The sequence below is a fragment of the Panthera uncia genome, chromosome D2, assembly GCF_023721935.1.
Source record: "Panthera uncia isolate 11264 chromosome D2, Puncia_PCG_1.0, whole genome shotgun sequence".
Taxonomy (NCBI): domain Eukaryota; kingdom Metazoa; phylum Chordata; class Mammalia; order Carnivora; family Felidae; genus Panthera; species Panthera uncia.
In genome coordinates, this window is record NC_064818.1 from 70,837,877 (window position 1) to 70,859,033 (window position 21,157).

General features: G+C 41.3%; 1 protein-coding gene across 1 annotated transcript in view; it reads left to right on the forward strand.

The window, feature by feature from the left end:
- Positions 1–21,157, forward strand: part of PNLIPRP3 (pancreatic lipase related protein 3) — a 68,380-nt gene that overhangs the window by 33,160 nt on the left and 14,063 nt on the right. The window contains exons 4-7 of the mRNA XM_049646021.1: positions 10,719–10,955; positions 15,679–15,798; positions 16,453–16,584; positions 18,877–18,985. Of these exons, the coding sequence (XP_049501978.1) occupies positions 10,719–10,955; positions 15,679–15,798; positions 16,453–16,584; positions 18,877–18,985 (598 nt within the window). The remainder of the gene's footprint in view (positions 1–10,718; positions 10,956–15,678; positions 15,799–16,452; positions 16,585–18,876; positions 18,986–21,157) is intronic.

Consider the following 21,157-nt stretch of genomic DNA (forward strand, 5'->3'; position numbering starts at 1 on the left):
TGTAACAAGGTTTGTATGAAAGGGCTGAATGCTTCGTAAATGCTTCAATATCGTCATGTTATTATGGTAAGAGGGAAAAAGTAAAGAAACACCAAGAAATATTTTCAGCCATCTTCTATGAGCATTTAGAAATTGAGAATTCGACTGAGGGTATCTGTGAACTGCATCACTTTAAGTCAGTGTAGCAGCCAAAAAGGCAGGTTTGCATCACATTAGAGTTGGTTACGCGGCCCAGGTGCCATAATGTAACGCTGTATTTTATGTGGACATAAATTTGTTCTTATAACCATTAACATAGTTGAAAAATCGCTAATAAAATTAACTCCACTACAGTACTATACACGAGATACTATTTATATAATAAGTAATTCCATCGCTAAATGACCCTGTGGGTTGGGAGCCATGATTATCCCCATTTTACAAGTGAAGAAAGGTGCAGTGAGGCTTGCTAGTGTGAGGTCACTGCTAATAAGTGGCAGAGCCAGAATTTGGATCCAGGTGGTTGGGCTCCAGATGATGGCAGCTGCAACGTTGTATTGCCACACAAGATGTGCAGATTAGCCATTATTAGCCACGTTCATTATTTACCTCCTAACACGTTTCAGGAGGGTCTGCTTGTTTGCCCTTCGACATGTGTGAGGGGAAGAATACTCCAAGTTATGGTCCTGGTTTGGAAAAACTGTGCCTTTTCGATGTTTGTTATCTACCCTCCCAAAGCCTTAAAATAACTTTCAAGAGTGACTCAGATTGTGTGTAACCAAAATCTTGCTAATGATGAAACAACAAAACCTCAGAAGTTTTAACTACCAATCACCTAATGGAAGGCACACCTTGCTAATTATATCCCTTAATGTGGAGCCAGTAGTCTAGGCTAGGGCACATTACTTTGCAGGGCATCGGGATTCAAGGTCGTGTGAACACCACACTCGTCTGGACCTAGAACTTAAATGTTGGGTGATAACGTTTTGAAGAAAATTGCTTAATATTTTATAGTGAGGGGACTTTGTGAGTAAAAATCTTCAAGAAGCGTTGATGTGATTTTCAAAAGCAACTTCGATGTTTGGAATTTGGATTGCTGCTCTCTTATTCTTTGGCACATCAATGGGTAAGACTTAATTTATTAGTTCCTTCAAAATAAGGAGTACAGTCACATCCAGAATGTGATTGATACGGGTTTCGGAATATTGGCTCTGTTTATATTTTGATTTATTTGTCCTAAAAATATCTAAGGGAAATGAATCAATTTAGTAATACTAAATCTGATAAGTATATAGGAAGTATCTATTTCCAATAATATAAAAGTTTCTGGATGGCTTGTACTGGGCTCCCAGCTCTATACTTACTAGCGTATGGCCTTGGTGAAGCAACTTATCTGTTAAAGTCTTGATTTCTTCACTTCTAAGATAAGTGTGTAGCAATAAATGAGAAAATACATTCATATTTCTGGTTTCAGTATCTGAATCACTGTAGATGCTCAATGAATGTACAAATGAATTAATTAATTAATTAATTAATTAATGACTAATGGTGATTGGAACTTCCATGTCGATTTTTTCTATTTGGGTCATGCTTTTGTGAAGAGATTTTGGTCTGTGAACATTTCTTACACATTAACTCAATATTCATGGACTTGTGTTCTTTATATTGTGGACTCTTCAGGCATCTCCTGTGTAGTAGCTGTTGTTTATCTCTGTTTTTACCTCGCTGGTTCAGTGTTCTGACTATAAGCACAACAAAAGTTAGTTGATATGTTTTAACCAAAATAGAATCAAAGAATTTCAGTGTTTTTACTCCCTGCCCTCCAGATCTTTTCTGTGGGATAAAAGTGGATGGATCTATTGTTGGTTTTAGTATATTCCTGGAACTGTGCTCTATTTTCTGTAATGTTCCTGCCCCCGACAGTCCTTACTAAATACTGAAAGCAGCTAGACTGATCAGTTCCAGAACAGAATCGAGTGAAGTCTTGCCTGGTCTATTGTTCTTATACCGTCACCTTTTTTTCCTCAGGTGGTCTCTCCTCCTTCCAGACTTCAGGCCTCTTTGCTATCTCTGCTCACAGCCCACCCTCAAAGTCCTCTCTGAACAAGGATGCTAATATGTTTTATTTTAATCAACAAATACAATCACCTACTATGTGCCAGGCACTGTGTTGAACCCTGGAGACACAGTTGTGATTAATAAGACTTCCCTATACCCATCGGAAATATTTACTTTTCAGTAGGGAGTGATTTCTGTTTGAAGGTTTATTGAATTAAACACAAATTGTAAAATGGCAGGTACCAGAGAACTAAATGCAAATGGACCCTGTTACAAATTTAATAGATGCCAATGCAGGTAATAATACAAATGTGATGGAGACTCACATTTTTAATGATAGCGGCTCTATAATGAATATAAGTGTACAGTAGAAGTATATATATATATATATATATATATATATACACACATATATACTACTCCACATATATATATATAAAACTATGCATAACTATTATATATATATATAATCTAATTTTAATATAACTATGATTTTATTTTTTTAAGTTTTTTGGCAGCCAGCCAACTCTCTCCTCAGTTTAATGCCATGGCCAATCATAATCACTCCTTGGTGTACACATTGGACTTATTTGATGCTTTTGCTTCACTTGGCTTAACCACAACACTGGTTAAATCCAACACATCATCTCTGTGCAGCTGACTGTGCCTGGAGAAAAACACACACCATGCTGACTGTCTCACTGCAAAGTCATGGTTATCAGACAGAAGGTGACCCTAAGGCTGCCAAGCCATCCTACTGTTCTTCCCTCATCCATTCATTTGCCTGGGCTCCTAGGTTCTTTCATTTTTCTCCCCTCTTCTCAAATCTCCAACACCTCCCTGCTTACCAGCACTCAGCTGATGGCCTGGTTTCCCATTTCAATAAGAAAATGGAAACAAAGAGAAGAGACCTTTGCGGAGCTCCCAGTACCACATTTATCCAACTTAGCTGCATACACCTGCCTGTACGTTCTGCCTTCTCTCTTTCACAAGAGATGAGCTGTTCTTGCTGCAACAAAGGCCAACCCTTCCTCCTGTATATTAGCCACTCTCTCCTCTCACCTGCCCAAGGAGTGCACTCAACCACACTCTCTTCTATTTCTCCTGCTTTACCAATTTTCTTCCTGTCTTCTGGAACATTCCCAGCAGCACAAACGTGTGTTATTTCATCCATCTTTTTGTTTTTTTAATTAAAATGTATTTTTAAATGTTTATTCAATTTTGAGAGAGAGAGAGACAGAGACAGAGCGCAAGCAAGGGAGGAGCAGAGAGAGAGGGAGACACAGAATCTGAAGCAGGTTCCAGGCTCTGAGCTGTCAGCACAGAGCCTGATGCAGGGCTTGAACCCATAAACTGTGAGATCATGACCTGGGCCAAAGTCAGACACTTAACCAACTGAGCCACCCAGGTACCCCATCCATCTTTAAAGCTCCACTTCTGAGTTGTGTGTATGGGGTTTCTTTTTCTCCTCCCCTTCTTTCTTGAATTCAGTCCAATCAGGCTTTCACCCCAGAAAGTACCCTTGTCACTGTCACCAGTTACTCCTATGTTGACAAGCCAGTGGTCAATTCTCCATCCTCATCTACTTAGACTTTGCAGTATTTGGTACTCTTGATTGCTCTCTCCCCTGGAAGTAAATTTTTAAGTTGGCATCTAGGATTCCACGTTCTTCTGGGTTTCCTCCTACTTCTTGTAGGCCTTTTTGTCAGTGTCCTGTGCTTATCCCCACTCGTCTTCCTGATGTTTCAATGATGGAGTGTCCTAGGACTCTGTCCTTAGGTCATCCCTCTTCTTTACCTACCATCACTCCCTTGGTGATCTCCTCCATATTCGTGACGTCAAACACCAACTTTATGTTTATGACTGCCAAGTTCCTATGTGCAACTGAACTTCTCCCTGGAATTGCAGTCTCATATATCTACCTACTTCTGTGGCATCTCCACTTATGTATCTAATTCATATAAAAGCTGCATATCCAGAGCTGAGCTCTTTTTTTTTTAAGTTTTTTTACATTCATTTATTTATTTTGAGAAAGAGAGAGAAAGGCAGAGGGAGAGAGAGAATCCCAACCAGGCCCTGCACTTCAGGGCAGAGCCTGACATGGGGCTCAAACTCCCGAACCGTGAGATTATGACCTGAGCCGAAATCAAGAGTAGGCCACTGAACCTACTGAGCCACCCAGGTGTCCCCAGAGCTGAGCTCTTGATTCTACTCCCAAATCTGCCTAGAATTCTAGCGTCTCCCCAAGTAATGGCAACTCCAGCCTTCCAGGAACTTCGCCAAAAACCTTGACATCATCCTCTACTTTTCGATTACACCTTCCTGCCAATTAATCAGTAAATTGATCCTCCTTCACAATTTATCCAAAACCTGACAACTTCTCACCACTTCCCCTGCTGCCACCTTGACTTTGGACACCATTGTCTCTTGTCTAATTTACTACAGTCGCCTCCCAGATGATCTCTGTGCCTCCCCCCTTGTCCCGCTTCAGTATATTCCTCAAACAAAATAAACCTCAGTCAGTCTGCATCACTTTTCTGCTCATGGCCCTCCAATGGCTATCCCCCTCACCTTGGAGTAAATGCCAGAGTCCTTCCAACGATCTGCCAAGGGCTGCATGCTTTAGCCCTCTGTTACCTTCCTAATACCATCCCTTGTCCATCATCCCTTGTTCAACTCCCTGGGGCCAGTTATGTCCCAGAACTCAGACTTTTTTTTTTTTCTAATTTTAAGTATACTGTAAAATACAAAACCCTGAGAGGAATCTTGGGTAGCACAACCACATGGATATTTTTGTAGTGAAATCTATGAACATTCATATTAATTAGGACGACGAATATATATAGCCTCAGGTCAGTTTTTGCTACCAAATGAGTTTTCTGCAAACTGAAAAACGAATGAAAAAATCAAAATCCCACTTCTTTCCCCCAGAGGATTTTGGATTTTGCAATTGCAGAGTAAGGTGTTACAGACCTGTCACTCCCCACTCTTCCGTCAGCTCTGATCAGGGTGGCCGTGTCATAAGTCCTCTGTCACACTAAGCCATGCTCCTTCCCCCAGAGGCTTGTGTGTTCTCTTCCCTCAGCCCTCTTCCAGAAATCCCCACAGTTTGCTCCTCACCCCCTTCAGCTGTAGATTCAAATGCCACCTATTTTAGTGAGATCCTCCCTGGCCACCCTATTTGAATAGCAACCCCTTCCTCACCTGAACACATACACATCTTCATTTTATTTACTTATTCTTATTCAGTGTCCCCACACCCCCACTGGGCTATACTCCACCAGGGCTAGGCTTATTTTTTCCACGGTTGATTCCCTAATGCTGAGAACAATATCTGGCACATAATAGACACTCAAATAAATATTTCTTGAATAAATTAATGAGTCCATTTTCAAGATATTTTTTGTCATTGGGAAAGACGGCTCACAGTATGAAAAATTACTCATTTAGAGAGTGGAAGTTAAGAAAACATGAGCTAATATACCAACTTATATGATTTCTTAACCAATTAAACCTAATGTGCTATAGTAAAGAACGTTGAAGTCGAAGGGTAAATAAAACACTTCAGTTGCAGAATATATCAAAATACAATGACCCAAGAACTGAAGGCGCTAGAAAAAGAACAAGTAACATTGAAGGAAGAATTTCATGAATAAAAATAAAAGTAAAGGTTAACACATTAGAAGAACAGGAGTAAAGCAATACAATTGATAAACGTATATTGTGATTGCCTAATAAAAGTAAAAAATAGAAAACTGTGATGACAGATTTAAATAAAGAGAAATAACCACAGGTGTGGAAGACATTGAAATGATTATACTTTGTATAAATTCAGGCCAAGAGAATTGAACTTGTAGATGAAAAACTTCTCTTTACACCAGAATAAACCCCAGATCAATGAACATTTAAAGTAAGAGAGTGAAACAAGAAAAATAGAAACGAAAACAAAGTGAAATTGTTAATGATCTTGAAGTAAGGAAGGCTTTTCTAAACAAGATGAAACCCCAAAGCCATAAAGAAACAGACTGATTATTTTGTTGAGTAAAATGTGAAATTTCTATAAAACAAAAACAAAAACAGCAAACTAGAATATTTTTTCTCAATGTCTGATTGAAAAGGACCAAATCTCTCTACTATTTGAAGAGTTTTTACAAATGAATAAGAAAAAAGCAAACTTTAGAAAAATGTACATCAGACACAAAGATGTCACCCACAGAACATGTGCAAAGGGCCAGAAATGCACAAGATATTCAGGTATTTAGGTAATTCAAGGAATACAAATGAAAATGACAAAAGGTTTTCCTTCCGGTGGCACCTATAAAAATGTAAACCTGCATACCCTTCTGTTGCAGATGGTAGTGTTGTTCCCCACTCTTTACTCCCCCTCCCCGGAAGAGGATGCTACAGCCCCACCTTTGGCTACATGACCTGCAGAGAGCAGTGCCAAGCTCGAATGCCTGTATGAAGAGCATTTGCATGGTTCAACCATGGTTCTGCCCTTTCCCTCTGCCCCAAGAGCAACATGTTCCAGACAGGGTCTCTTTTGGCTTAGATCCTGGAAGGAAGAAGACTGGTAAATCAGAGCCACAGCCAACCGGAAACTACTGCAGCCAAAATAGAACATGAACGAGAACTAAACCTTCATGTTGGGAAGCCGAGGAGATTTGGAGGCTATTTGTTACAACATAACCTAACAAAAGCTAATTAATGCACCTCCCAATTCTACTTAGTGATAGAATGAGCTGCATCATGGTTCTCCCCCACCCCCCAACACCAACTTAATAACAATGATGCATTGGGCAGGGTGGTCACTTTTTGTAAGTCTTCATTTCCTCACATGTGTGACACTTAGGGCTCAGTCTGTTTTTGCCCTTTTAATTATTATTAATTAAATTATTATTAACTAAACATAATTTGGAGAAGTAGTCTTCTTTTTTCTTTTGTGACTTAGAGTTACCATTATTAATTATTAAAAATTTAAGACCATAGATAAGGGTAAACAAGAAAATAAAAACCACACATCCTCAGGGTGCCTGGGTGGCTCAGTCAGTTAAGTGTCCGACTCACGTATCTCATGGTACGTGAGTTCAAGCCCTGCGTTGGGCTCTGTGGTGACAGTTCAGAGCCTGGAGCCTGTTTTGGATTCTGTGTCTCCCTCTCCTTCTGCCCCTCACCCACTTGCGCTCTCTCTCTCTCTCTCTCTCTCTCTCTCTCTCAAAAAATAAATAAAACCCATGCTTTCTCACCATTATTAATATTTTGATGCACTTCCTTTAAATTTTCTTTTTCCCCATGCATTTTAAATAAAACCATGCATAGTTCTGCAGCCTGCCTTTTCACCACAACACACTAACATAATCACTGTCATTACAAATTTCATTACAAATCTCTGTAAGCATTTTCAACGGCTGCATAATACCGTTAACGCTACCATTCTAAAACTATATTCTTTGTCATATGGGCCATTTAAGTTATTGGCCCAGTATCAACTTACTGATTTTGTAGCAAACATGTTATTTTTAAAGAACTATTAATCTTTCAATTTTTTCCCTAAGTGGCTTTGATACTTTATAATCTTGATCAGTCTCCTTCATCATATCTAGTTTCTTCTAACTTTATATTCTTTTTATGGGTATTTCCTTATGGAAAAAGGCATAGTGACCAATAACCCTGGTAAGTTACAAACATAAGAAACATACAGTTTTTACAAGTCTTTATTTCAAAATCCAAACTCCTTTCCATAGACTGAATAATGTAGTTGAGAATTTGGGTGTATGGGGGAGGGGGAGACATGGCGTGCGAAAAGCAAGGGCAGCTGGACATTCTAGAAAAAAACAGAAGGTTGTATTAGAAAGGCACGATCCAAATGTGAACTCATTGATCCAAATTAGAACTGGACATATGTGTGCTTCAACAGAAAAAAAAACCAGAATGGATTCCAGGCATGAGAAATATTGATTGAGGAGCTATAGTAGAGATATATTGAAGAAGGCACATGTTTACACTTACAACAAGAGAAAACAAAGGCAACCAGAGAATCCAGGAAAATGAAAATGCTACAAGAAAAGCATGATCCAAATATGAAGCAAACCAAAATGACACTGATCTCGAGCAATTCATGTCTAAGAAAAGATAATTCATGTGAATATTCCCCTTTTGAAGAGAATGGGTAACCATACAACAAAGTGCAGATAAGCAAATGTAATTATAGCACGCTAGCTGGCTCTGAAAGGAAAAATATTTATCTAGTCATAATCGTATAAATTCTGTTTATTGGCTTTCAATTTTTTGGAGCCAGCCTACCCACAAAACATAAAAGACTTAATTATGATCATAGAACAAAGTCTGAATGTTATCAACTTTGACAATATGAAGTCAAAGTGCTGCTGGTGGACCTTGGAAGATGGAAGGGAAGAGAGGTAACATGGCTTAAAACTTCGTCTTGCAAAGGTAGAGAGTCAGGTTATAAGGAGTATGAGGTATCGATCAAGAAATAGAAGATTACTGGGGTACCTGGGTGGCTCAGTCAGTTAAGCTTCCAACTCTTAATTTCGGCTCAGGTCATGATCTCACTCTTCGTGAGTTCAAGTCCACGTTGGGCTCTGCACTGACAGCAGACTGTCCGTGCCTGAGTGACAGCAGACTGAGACTGCCTGAGATTCTCTGTCTCCCTCTCTCTCTGCTCCTCCCCCACTCGTTCGCTCTGTCTCGCAAAAATAAACATTAAAAAAAAGAAATAGATTATTACTATTTCAGTTCACGGTGGAAGCCAGTTAATGAGCTAAAAACCGTGTTATTGACTATAGAGGAGGAGGAGTTGAGACAGCGTGGAGAGCAGGACTTGTAGGAGCTGTTGTCCCCCAGCAGTTTCAGGCCAGCCCTTGCTTGGCCAGCGCTGGGACGTGCAACCACAGTTCAGCCTGTCTGGCCACTCCCAGAGAAGCTCTGTCAATAGAGACACTAGAGGGACACTGAGGTTCCAGGAGGGAGGAAGATGGCATTCCTTCTTCTCTGCTCCTGGTTCCTGTCTTTCCAGAAATGACCAATAATCATCCGGTAGCAGCAGGTGGCTCCAGCTGGCAGTTGTTCGGAAACACCCAGAAGCAGGCACACGGTGCCTACTCAAAGATGCCAGTGCTAGCCAGCCAGCACCCCTCTTCACGGGCCAAACCCCAGCTCTGGAGACAGCACCCCTCCCCGCCAGGGTCTAGCAGCCCTTCCTTCAAGTTTCTACATCTGAATGACTTTTTGGTTTGGCTCTTTTGGTTTGGTTCTTTTTGATTCTTCCACCAGCCTTCCACCAGCAGCTGCTCTCTGCAATGGCCACCTGTGAGCAACTACATGGGCCCCTTTGTGCCTTCAGTTCTCCAACACTTGATTGATAGCAATTCATTGTATTAAACTCTCACAGTTAAGATAACCGGTGTGATTTGTTTCTTGCCCTGATCCTGACTGATCCCAAGAATAGGTGGGTTAAATCCTCATTTATTATTGCAGCAAGTTAATAGATCATGTGTGACTAATGTTAATAAATCAAACCTTGGCAGTGTTAGCACATTATATAGAGATGTGGGGGTAACCACGAGAATAACAGCAGACATGTTTAAAAGTAGCCACCTCTAGGGAGAGGGCTGTGTCTGGGAGTGAGCACGGATGTTGCTCATCTGTACAATTTCTTTTTAATGTATAAACATTTGTTTGATTAAAAAAAATTTAATTCCTTATCCTCTCTCTTCATGTTTAGCGGGTAATCTCATTGTTAGGGAATGGAGAAAATGCAAAATCTCCTAAGATTTTAAAGTAAAATCTGGTGGACTTAAGAGTGAAAGAATTATTCAGCATTTTTTGGTAAGTGAGAAAAGGAAATGCTCAAATTCAAGACTTCAAACAGTTGTAGCCAATACTAATGAATAACCATATATTGAATAAATGCCAACCAATTTAATAAATCATAATAACACATTGAATACATAATTCAATGCTAAATTGAATAAATAATTATTGTTATAATTGAACAAGTTAAACTATGCCTCCATAAAACAGTATGAAATAAAGTTATTTGCTTTTGGCTGTTAAAAGAAAATGAAAAAGAAAGGCCATGGTGAAAAGATCAATCAGAGTCGGTGGATGACAGAAACATTAAGACTCAGTTTGCCCAAAGCGTCTCATTTTAGACATGAGTGAGGCGAGCTCCAGAAAAGACTTGGTTAAAACTGAATGAAACTTTGCTGTTATCTATACTCCCAGAAGACCGACGTTGGACTCCTACAGTGTGTCAGGCATAGTGCTAGGTCCTGGGGACTCCAGGGTCCATTTCATCCCAAACTTTCAGTCTGATAAGAAAAGACAGAAATTCAGGGAACACACAGTATCCCTCTTATGTCCAGGCCCATTGACAAGGGCTGTGCCATGTAATAGTTCGTTTAGGCTTCCCAACAAGGCTGTAAGGTAAGTGGTATTATCTCCACATCACAGAGGAGGAAACTGAGACTCTAAAAGAGGCAAAATAATTGCCCAAAGCCAGGAACATCTGATCCCACAGCCCCTGTGCTCTCATCCGCAACATTGTGATCTACAAGGTCATGGTCATGATATTGGGAGGGTGGTGGGGGAAGGAGAGAGGAGAGCATTTTTTGAAGAGAATCTCCCCCTAAGTCAGACTTGTGTAACTTAAAGACCAGTTTCAATTAAGCCTCGTGGTAGGAAACAACCTCTCTCTGGGCCTGGTTCCTACAATACTGACCCTCAATCTTTCTGCCGCAGGAAAAGAAGTTTGCTATGAAAGGGTGGGGTGCTTTAAAGATGGTTTCCCATGGACTGGGACTTTGTCAAGACAGTTGGCAGGTCTACCCTGGTCTCCTGAAGAGATAAACACTCGCTTTCTGCTCTACACGAGACATAATCCCAAAGCTTATCAGGTAAGATAACTCGCTGCCTTCACACATAGGTTATTCCAAAATATAAGATGTAGCTATAGGTTCAGTAACCTACTCTGGGATAAACTGTTGACTTAAAGGCAAATATTTCTTTTTAATATTGTAAGCTAGATTTTTTTTTTCTCATCATCAAATACTTGCCCTAGTATTTAAGTATAAAGATTGGTCTGAGTATGTCGTTTCATAGGAGGTAAATTTGATATTTCATTTGATTCATATATTAATTGGGAGCTTTCCACATGTAAGACTGTAAATAGGCAACAGGCGCCTCATGTATTAAATGGAATAAATAAGACAGTGTCCTAAATTTATTATATTGGGGAAAGGGGGTATATAAATAATTACCTCTGTTGCAGCACAAATTATGATCTGTTACATAAGATACAAACAAAAGAATCTGGGAGCAGTGAGGAAAGGCTTACCTTCCCCTTGAGGGTGGGACAAGAGCCAGAAAGGCTTTGAGGAAGACGTGTTTTGAGGTGTGTCCTGAGAGGTGGGAAGGGTTTGCATAAGCAGAGGCAGACAGAGAAATGACAAAAAAAAAAAAAAAGGCATGGACAAATACATAAAGGAGAGAACATCTGATGAATGACAATATGTTGAGTTAGACTGAAAGGAAGTCCTCAAAATATGGAGTTAGTTAGAAAAGTAGTTTAGAGACAAATTGTGTAACTCCTTCCTGGGTATTTTGGATTTCATCCTGTGAGTCAGGGGGTCCCACTGGTAGTTTCTGAAGAGTCATTAGGCTGTTTACTCTGGCTGCAGTGCACCGTCTTGACTGGAGCCGGGCAAGCCTGCAGGTGATTTCCTGACTGTTTCGTACTATGCCACCCAACATGGTAGCCGTGAGCCACGTGTGGCATTAAAATGGAATAAAATTAAAAATTCAGTTTTTCAGTTGCACCAGCCACATATCAAGTGCTAATAGTCCCATGTGGCTAGTGGCTACCATTTTGGACAGTGCAAACACGGGATATTTCCACCATCACAGAAAGTGCTATTCGCGATTAACTAGAAAACTACGGCGCGGTTCGGAATGGACTCAGGGAACTAGCCTGAGCCATGGAATGAACATGAGTATGATGATAGAAAATTGACATGATAAACATCACAAACTGCCTGGAGGTTTTACACATGAGTTATGGGAAGAATAATGACCCTTTTAACAAGAAAACTTGATTGGGGATGCCAGAGAATGAGTTACATGTTGGACGAGTGAGGTTCGTGTAGGCTATTGGAGATTTTCGTCTTGCAACTCTGTGGGAGTCTAGACCTGAAAAAATAGGATCCAAAGTCTTTTACCCAGTGGTGAGAGTTGAAACCCAAGAATGATGTTATCTTAGGGGCAGAGAAAAACAAAAGCATGATACTAGACCCAGGTGGAGCGCGAGCCAGAGAAAGAGCACTCCCCAGTGCAATGACATTTCCAGTTTTTACCTTCATCTATAAAACCTTGAGGCTTACTTTCCATCAGACCCAGCCAAGACAGCCTTCTGCTCTGCCTTCTTACAAACAGGATCTGATTTGTAGCTGTCTACGTACCAGACACATACACAGGGACACACGACTCTTCACTGACATGTGCCATTTGCGCTGTAGATGACGGCTCTATCTAAAACAAAGAAGAAAAATTCTTATTTTGGGTACGGAGAAACTTACAAAGCAACTGTACCTAAAAATTTGATTTTTATAACTATCAAGAAGCGAAGAGAGGAATATCGTTCAGCCTTTAAAAGAAATGAAATTATGGTAGATGCTACAACATGGATGAACCTTAGAAACATTTTGCTAAGTTAAATCCGCTAGACAGGAAAGGAAAAACATGGTATAATTCCAGTTATATGAAACACCTATTTGAATAGTCACATTCATAGAGATGGAAAGCAGAATAATAGTTACCGGGGGCTAGGGGAGGTGATAATGGAGAGGTACTGTTTAATGGGTGCCAGATTTCAGTTTAGGATGATAGACAATTCCTCGAGAGGGATGGTGTTGATGGTTGCACAACAGTGTGAGTGACTTCACGTCACTGAATTGTATACTTGAAAATGGGTAAAATGGTAATTTTTACATTACATATACTTTACCACAATTTTTTTAAGGTAAAGAGAATCTATGTTGAGTAAAAATGTTTTGGAGCACCTTCACTGTTTGTTTAGGACTTCCAGGGTGTATGTGTGCATTCAGGACGAACTATACCCCTAGTCTTGACTCTCAGTCCTCATAGGACTCATGGGTCCTTTCACTTTCTGCACAGTGGCCATGCACCTGAGCTTTTGTAGAGAACGGGCACTAAAACAGGTGATGAAGGTCAGTCTTTAGGACAGTCTGGGCCCTGAAGGCAATGAAGAGAGTATCAGACACTGAGCACTTTCCTAATAAAGGGACCATAAAAACAATGTTACTCATATCTTTACCACTCCCTTCCATTTGGAAAAACCCATGTGACAAACCAGATCTGTACTTGAATTTTGCAATGGATGGAAGCCTAAGGGTTTGTTGTTAGAGTGTTTTATAACAACAGTGAGGATATAGGATGAGTCAGGATGCAGTACTAAAAACCAGAATTGACCCATATGCTACACTGTGCAAATCTGACTTCGTTTATGAGGAAGCAGAGGTAAACTGCGCAATGGTTTAATGTACTCTTTTCTCAGATAGAGGAATTGTTAAAGCTGAACATGGTGCAATAAACTTGACTCTTCTGAGAGTCATAGGTCTTCACAGCTACATTTCTGCAAGAATAAAACCAACTTACTGTCCCCCAGAGTGGCTCATGCAGTCGCTGCTGGTGATGGTAGTTTCTCCAGGCTAGAACATATCTAACCAGTGACTACTTTTGACGTACTAGAAACGAGATCATCCAGTCATGCTTTGTAGGATGGGTTGATCTCATTCCAGTTAGGTTCTAACTCCTCAAAGATAAGAACGTTCCAAGTAAAGGCCTGAGCACCCAGCTGAACACTGAGACTTTAACTAGCCCTTTCTCTGGATGACCTGTTCTGTCCCAACACCCTTTTAAGGTTCTGTCCTTGTGATGGCAGAACCTGAGTTGTCTTCTTTGAGTTGGTTCCATGATGTTGTTTCAAGTTTCACATTTTCTAAGTTAGTATGCCACTTCATAGGGGTGTGCCAGATGGCATACAAAGTGAAAAATAGTGTTTTTTTCTACCTTTTCTATTTTATTAAATTCTTCCAGGGCTTTTGTGACAGTGGAGGATGGTCGGACCTCACAATCCTTGTCAGATTGCTATCTTGAAGCTATCACAAGGTCCCACTTCCCGCGAGTCTCGTGATGGGGAAAGATGAAACAAACTTTCTCTACCAAATTCCTTTTCCCAAATAAGACTCTTTTGAGGGGGAGCATAGAAGTAGAAACACAGTTGGTGTTTAAGGGACTTCAGCTGGAATTGGAATGAGCATTTGGATTCTTTTAGGTATATAGATGGACAAAGGTTTCTGCACTAGAATTCCATTATTTAGCAGAACAGTGTTTCTGGGAAGGCCCAGGTACACCTGATTTTATTATCTGCCTCAGCAAATCCCACATCTGCCCTGGGCCCTATCAGTAAAGAACAGTAGGATCAGATCCTGACTGGAGAGCTCAGTGGTGAAGCACATGAATACAGAGAAAGACCATGAGGGTTTCAGCCCCCACTCCAGGACTCAGCCCCCACTCCAGGTGCTTCGGGACAAGTGACTTCTCATCATGTTCTTTCCTAATCTGTAAAGTTAGTGCCTACCTCACAGTGTTGTGAAAGTTAAATGAGCTACTCTACAAAGTACTTAGAACAATTCCCAGCATGTAGGCACATCTAAGTGTAGCTCTATTACAATTGCCATGTAAACTAATTTAGGATTCTCATAATTGTTTGCTCACCATCTTGGGAGATACTTTAGCCGGCAAGTTATATGATTAATTGCACGTTACTATTAATCACAGGTAGCTGGTAATAGGCTCTTTGTTTGAATTTCATAGGTATCTAAATGTGTTGCTTTCCAGCGTTAGGATTCACCATTGTCAAATTTGCAGTTTGCTGATTAGACTATTCACTTTTTCTCAAGATAGAATTTTGCGCGTTTCTTCTATTGTGCCTTTTCATTTTTCTCTTAATAATGAAATTACTTAAATTCATCATATCACTTAAATTGAGTTTGGTTATAAAAAGAATCCAACAAAACACAAGAAGTACAAAAGAGCATTTAATGTAATTACATAAAATTATCGTTAGCTGTTGTATTGCATATGGTGAGATCCTAACCTCTATTCCTCATTCTTAAAGTGGGTGAACAATCTGTTTTTGCCACCTTTGTAGCATGCTTTTAAGCCTCAAGTAACACGCTACTCATGAATCACGTCGGCAACAGAGAAGTGCTATACAAAAGTAAGGCTGACAGAAGTCCTGACTGAAACTGACCCAACACAGTCCTAAAGCCCTGACCCAAACAGTGCCTTAAAACCACACACTTGCCCTTCCTGGTGATTAAGTTTGTATTTTGTATTTTATAACACATTAATAACTTCTTAGTATTTTGCAGTGTGTCAAGGTAACTATTTCTTTGGTTAAAATGCTTTCGATAAGGTTGTTAACAATCCAATTTAGTGGAAGACTTTTGAGCAGACAGAATAATTCTACTGAATATCAAATAATTTTAAATTCTTTTTTTTTTTTTTTTAACCTTCATCTCTTTTCGCTTGAAATAGGAGATCAGTGCAGTTAATTATCGAACTATCCAAGCCTCACACTTCGGGACAGACAAGATGACCCATATCAACATACCCGGATGGAAATCAGATGGAAAATGGCAGCAAGACATGTGCAATGTATGATGTGAATAAACTCTTCCCTCTACTAGATAAAAGCTCTATGTTTAATGGGAATGTACTTCACATACATTAATGCCCATTCCTGGAAATCCCTCCATTCAGTTACTCACATTGTCCTTGTCCCAAAGGCCCCAAGTGAATTATCCATTTCCCATTTATGCTCACTTATTATGAATCGCATAGATTATAAGGGGAGCATATTTTTTTAATAATTATTCTTTGATAAATTCTCACTTTTGACAAAAGATTAAATGATGCGATAAATTTCTCACTTAAGGGCGAAATTTTCCAGGTTCACTCCAAGAAATTAATTTTCCTCTCTGATACTCAAGATTAATAGAGTGCTAACATAGTAAGCAATTATTTATAAGGCCATATAGTATAGTAGAGTCAGGCCGCCTGAATTCATACCATGGTTCTACTTACTATGATCCTGGGCAAGTTTAATTAATCTATTTGTGCTTCCGATTCCGTACCTGTAACTGGGGATGAAATCAGTTCATATATGTAAAAGGGTTAGGACAGGACCTAGCATGTAATAGGTTTTCAGTACCTGGTAGTGTTATTTCTTATTATGGAATCCCCTGTTCGGTCACTTTGGTTTTCTTCAATTCTTATCTCTCCGAGACTTATAATAAATCTTTGCCCCAGGTGCTACTCAAAGTAGAAGATGTGAACTGCATTAACGTAGACTGGATTAACGGTTCACTGGAGTATATCCATGCGGTAAACAACCTCCGCGTTGTCGGTGCCGAGGTGGCATATCTTACTGATGTTCTCATGGTAAGAAAAGTTGAGTGTTAAATTTTTTTTTAATATTTGTTTGTTTTTGAGAGAGAGAGAGAGAGAGAGAGAGTCAGAGCGTGAGTGGGGGAGGGGCAGAGAGAGTGGGGGAGACACAGAATCCGAAGCAGGCTCCAGGCTCTGAGCACAGAGCCCGATGCGGGACCCAGACGCACGTTAAGATCATGACCTGAGCCAAAGTTGGACGTTTAACCAACCGAGACACCCAGGTGCCCCAAAAGTTGATTTTTTTCAAAAATTATGTGTAATTGGTTTTGCATCATAACACCAAGAATTTGGGTCAGTTGTATGGCTTTTATATCAGCTTACACAAATTCTGAACAGGTGGGATACTATAAGCATTCCTGTATGGTGACTGGAAAAGGGAAATTACTTCTTGGGAAAGAAGCGCCTGTGGTTCTACAAAGCGCCACTTGGTGGCAGTGTCCCTTCACAGGCTCCTCACCAAATGCTTCTCCACCCCCACCCCCAAGGTCGCCTCCTGGGTCAACTTGCAGGACCCTCTCATGCTGGGTAGTTTTCGTTGCATTGTAAACCTATCTTTGATGATTAGAAACTGTTCGCCTCTTATGAATGTTATTTGTTTAGAATGTGAAATACATTTTCCTACAGAAATTGGGTTCTACGGCAGTGAATTAGTTAGGTCTGTAGTCCAGTCCAGGCACAATGACCTATACGTTTTCTAAAAGAATCAAATAGACGTTGCTATTTATGAGGGATATACCCTGAGACATTTATAAATCTCCGAATGCCCTACCATAATGGAAAGTAATTTCCCACCATAAAATGCAGTGAAGGAAAATCTAAAGATTTATGACCCTTTCAGACTCTTAAGGAGGGTTCATTCATTCACTCAACAAAGATTTTTCTCTGCACTTGCTGTGGGCTGGGCACTGTTCTAGTCCCCGAAGGTACACGGCAAGCGAGACTGTGTTCCTGCTCTGACAAAGCATGGGGACGGTGCTGCGAATGAGTCCAAGGCAACGGGGTGGAGAGAGACTGGAGCCACAGCTAACCTAGATGGGAGGCCATGGGAGGTGATATTGGGACCCCGAGCGCAGTGAGGGGTCAGGGAGCCAAGTACTCACCTGCGCCCCCACACTGCTCGGCAGCTCTTCCTGCTGTCAAAGGAGACCAGGGCACAAGGAGGTACTTAGAATGGGTCCTTGTACCCAAAGGATGAAATCAGATTCATCTCCTCTTTGAGAAAAAGTCGTCCTAAACTTTCGTGAATTGTTTGGTTGACCCTGAGGCCTGAGCTGTGAACTTTTCTAGGGCCTGGACAAAAAGTAGGAGTGGCTCGTAGGAGAGGAAATGTTTGTTGGACTGAAGGGGAAAGCATTTGCTGAGCTAAATGTGCAGGAAATTGATGGAGACAGAGGAGGGGAAGACTGAGGGCGAGGAGGGCTGATCTCAGATACCAGGGCTGGAGAGGAACCCAGGAAAGAAAGCAGAGATTTCAAAGGACGGCAGCAGTGGAGGGTAGGCTGCCTAAGGACCAGGCGACATCCTGGGCAGCCATTCACGTGTGAACCAGAGAGAAAATACTCTTTATAAAGCAGCACAGATTATTGTCATTACTGTCATTATTTTCCATCAATGCAAAAATAAAAAGTGGAACATTTGATCAAATGACACATTTATCCAAGTGAAGGCGATTGCTTGATATTCACTATTATCATGAAGAGAACTTGAAGCTTAGATAAAACTAAAAATGCATGCTCCTTTGTTCCCCTTTAAGTTGAGTGTGTGTGTGTGTGTGTGTGTGTGTGTGTGTGTGTAACGCTAAGGGACATAGCCATTTTGTGAACATTCTTAAAAACTCCTCTTTGAAGACCAAAGTCATCCCAGACATTTGCTCAAGTCGCCTTCAACTGGAGGAGACAGACACAGGTAGGGTAGGTAACAGCCTGGGTCTCACTGCATTTGGCCTGTATTGGGAGGATGCTGGAAGGGTTGGGTCTCAGGAAGAATGGACATGGGCTGAGAGCCACAGATGCCATTTCTGGGCTGTTCTTTTCCGGAGGGCCTTGAGGCTGCTTAGCACAGCGGGAAGAACCTGACAGAAGCCATTCCTGCAGGCCTGCCTGGTGCTTGCTCCTGCAGCCAGACGAGGAAGTGGGTGGATGTGGGGGTCACGTTGTCACCTGACTGGTCCCCAGGCTGTGTGTGAGAAGGACAATTATGCCAAGCATATGTCAAGAACATGTAAGCCGCTCCACGTGGTCTTTTAAAAATATTTGTTCTGTTTTCCTTTAAAATCCCTACCAGAAAAAGTTTGGATATTCTCCTTCAAAAGTGCACTTGATTGGCCACAGCGTGGGAGCACATCTGGCTGGGGAAGCTGGGTCAAGGGTACCAGGCCTTGGAAGAATAACTGGTAAGCTTGCGCTGGAGTTGGGCCTTGAATTTGTTGACACACAAAATCAAGTATCTGACGCACCGAGTGAAGTAGCAGAAGCGAATGTAAGGTAGGAGAAAATGGGACTCAACTGAAGCAAAACATAAAAGTGTTTTCAAAGTATGAGCGTGCAGATCCACGTTCAGGAGTGTTCGCTCAGCATTATCTGGGGCAGCAAAGTCATGGCAACTGTGACCGCCCAGCTGTGGAGGGTGGCTGGCGCATTCTGACACACACACCATGCTTTGCAACGCTGCACCACTAGCTGATACAGAGGATGAGTTAGAGCCCGGCTGATGGTCCTGGAATGGCGTCTGTGACGCATCTGGGTCGCCGCTCACAATGGGTGCTGCCTCTGTGGGACTCGTTGAAGGCCTGTGCCCAGGCTGTTCCAGTTGCTAAAATGGTGGGTGTTCTTCCTGGATACACCGTTAAGTCTAAAAACAAATCGCAGAGGCAAGTGTGGACGATGAATTAGTATGAATTAGTTTATACTGTGGATTCGGTTTTTTGAGGATGATAATTAATCATATCCGTTCCCTGCACTCTGACTTCCAAGATGGATGGAGATGGAAATATCAGCTCCAACATCAACGGGTTGGGCTGGCCTCTGTCTCCTCTGCCTTCCCAGCCAACAACGCTCTGTGGGCACGTGCCACGTCTCCCTGTCTGCTTTTCACCTCTCCGTGCCCTGGCCCTGGACCCGGTTCAGGCTCTCTTCGTCTCTTGCCTGGATTTGGCCGCTCGCGGCTGGTCCCCCAGCCCAGTCCCCCACAAGTGCTGCCAAGTCATCATGTTTCCAAATACAGGCCGTGTCACTCACTGCTGGAACTTTCCATTGCCCAAAGCCTCTTAGCTGGTGATAGAAATAGTTCATGTTTCATTGGGGCCTTTCATAGTTCTGTGCCCTAGCGCATGCTATTGCCTAAAAAGCCACTATTCATCCTTCAAGATTCATTTCAAAAGCACCTTCCTCAGGCTGAGCTAATTCTCTGTGCTTACCATCCCCTTTGAAATATGCCTCTATTATATCTGGAAATGCAACTATTGTATTGCATGGTCTTACAATTATTCATGCACCTGTCATTTTTGATAGACTCTGAACTACCTAGAAAGTCTCCCTCACCCCCACCCTACCCGGGCACATACGAGGCACACATTTCCTGTCGGTTAAAACAATATACATACATACATACATACATATGCTTTAAATTCAAATTTGAACATTATGTATTTTTTCCTAAAACTAGTTAAGAACTCCAAATTGGGTACAAAGGGTTTTGCCTCTGCAGCTCTTAGTACAGCAGGTTTTTTCCCACTGAACGCTTCCTCTTTCTCCTAGTTCCCAAATCCCAGCCCTAGCGCCAGCCCACTGCCACCCTTCTTTCTGGGGATAATAAACTGTATTTTTATTCTGAAGTCATTGGGTAGCAAAAATCCCCCTTCACTCTAAGTTTTCAGGCCTGGGGAAAGAAGAAATGGGCACAGTGTGTGAAGTCAGAAGTTCATGGGGCCTACCCAACCTTGGGCATGTCAGCCATAAATGAAAGGGAAGAATATTGCTGTTCATGTATTGAAAATCACACTGGGTTACAATAAATTTATGAAGATTTTGCCTTTCTCAATTTTGATTCCAAAAATCAAAAACTGTCTAACTCCAATTTTTTTCCTGCCAAGTGAATTACCCTGTTGAGTAAATAGAAAACACTACATTTTTTTAAATCTTTATTTCTTTGGGGGAGAGAGAGCACAAGTGGGGGAGGGCCAGAGAGAGGGGCGCACAGAGGATCGGGCTCCTTGCTGACAACAGCAAGCCTGATGTGGGGCTCAGACTCACAAACTGTGAGATCATGACCTGAGCTAAAGTTGGACACACAACCAACTGAGCCCCCCAGGCACCCCAGGAAACGATGCATTTTTAAATGTCTCTAAAGTCCAAAGATTGCTATAATTTGGATGTTCTGATCTATATTCCTTCCGAGTGGTTAATTTTTGAACAATCATGTTCCTTGAGTGACCAAAGAACTGAACTTCAAGAAAGATACTAGCTTTATAATAAAACCAGTTAAAACCAAATTAAATGATAGATTTTTTTAAGTTTATTTACATAAAGAGAGAGTAAGCATGAGCAGGGGAGGGGCAGAGAGGGAG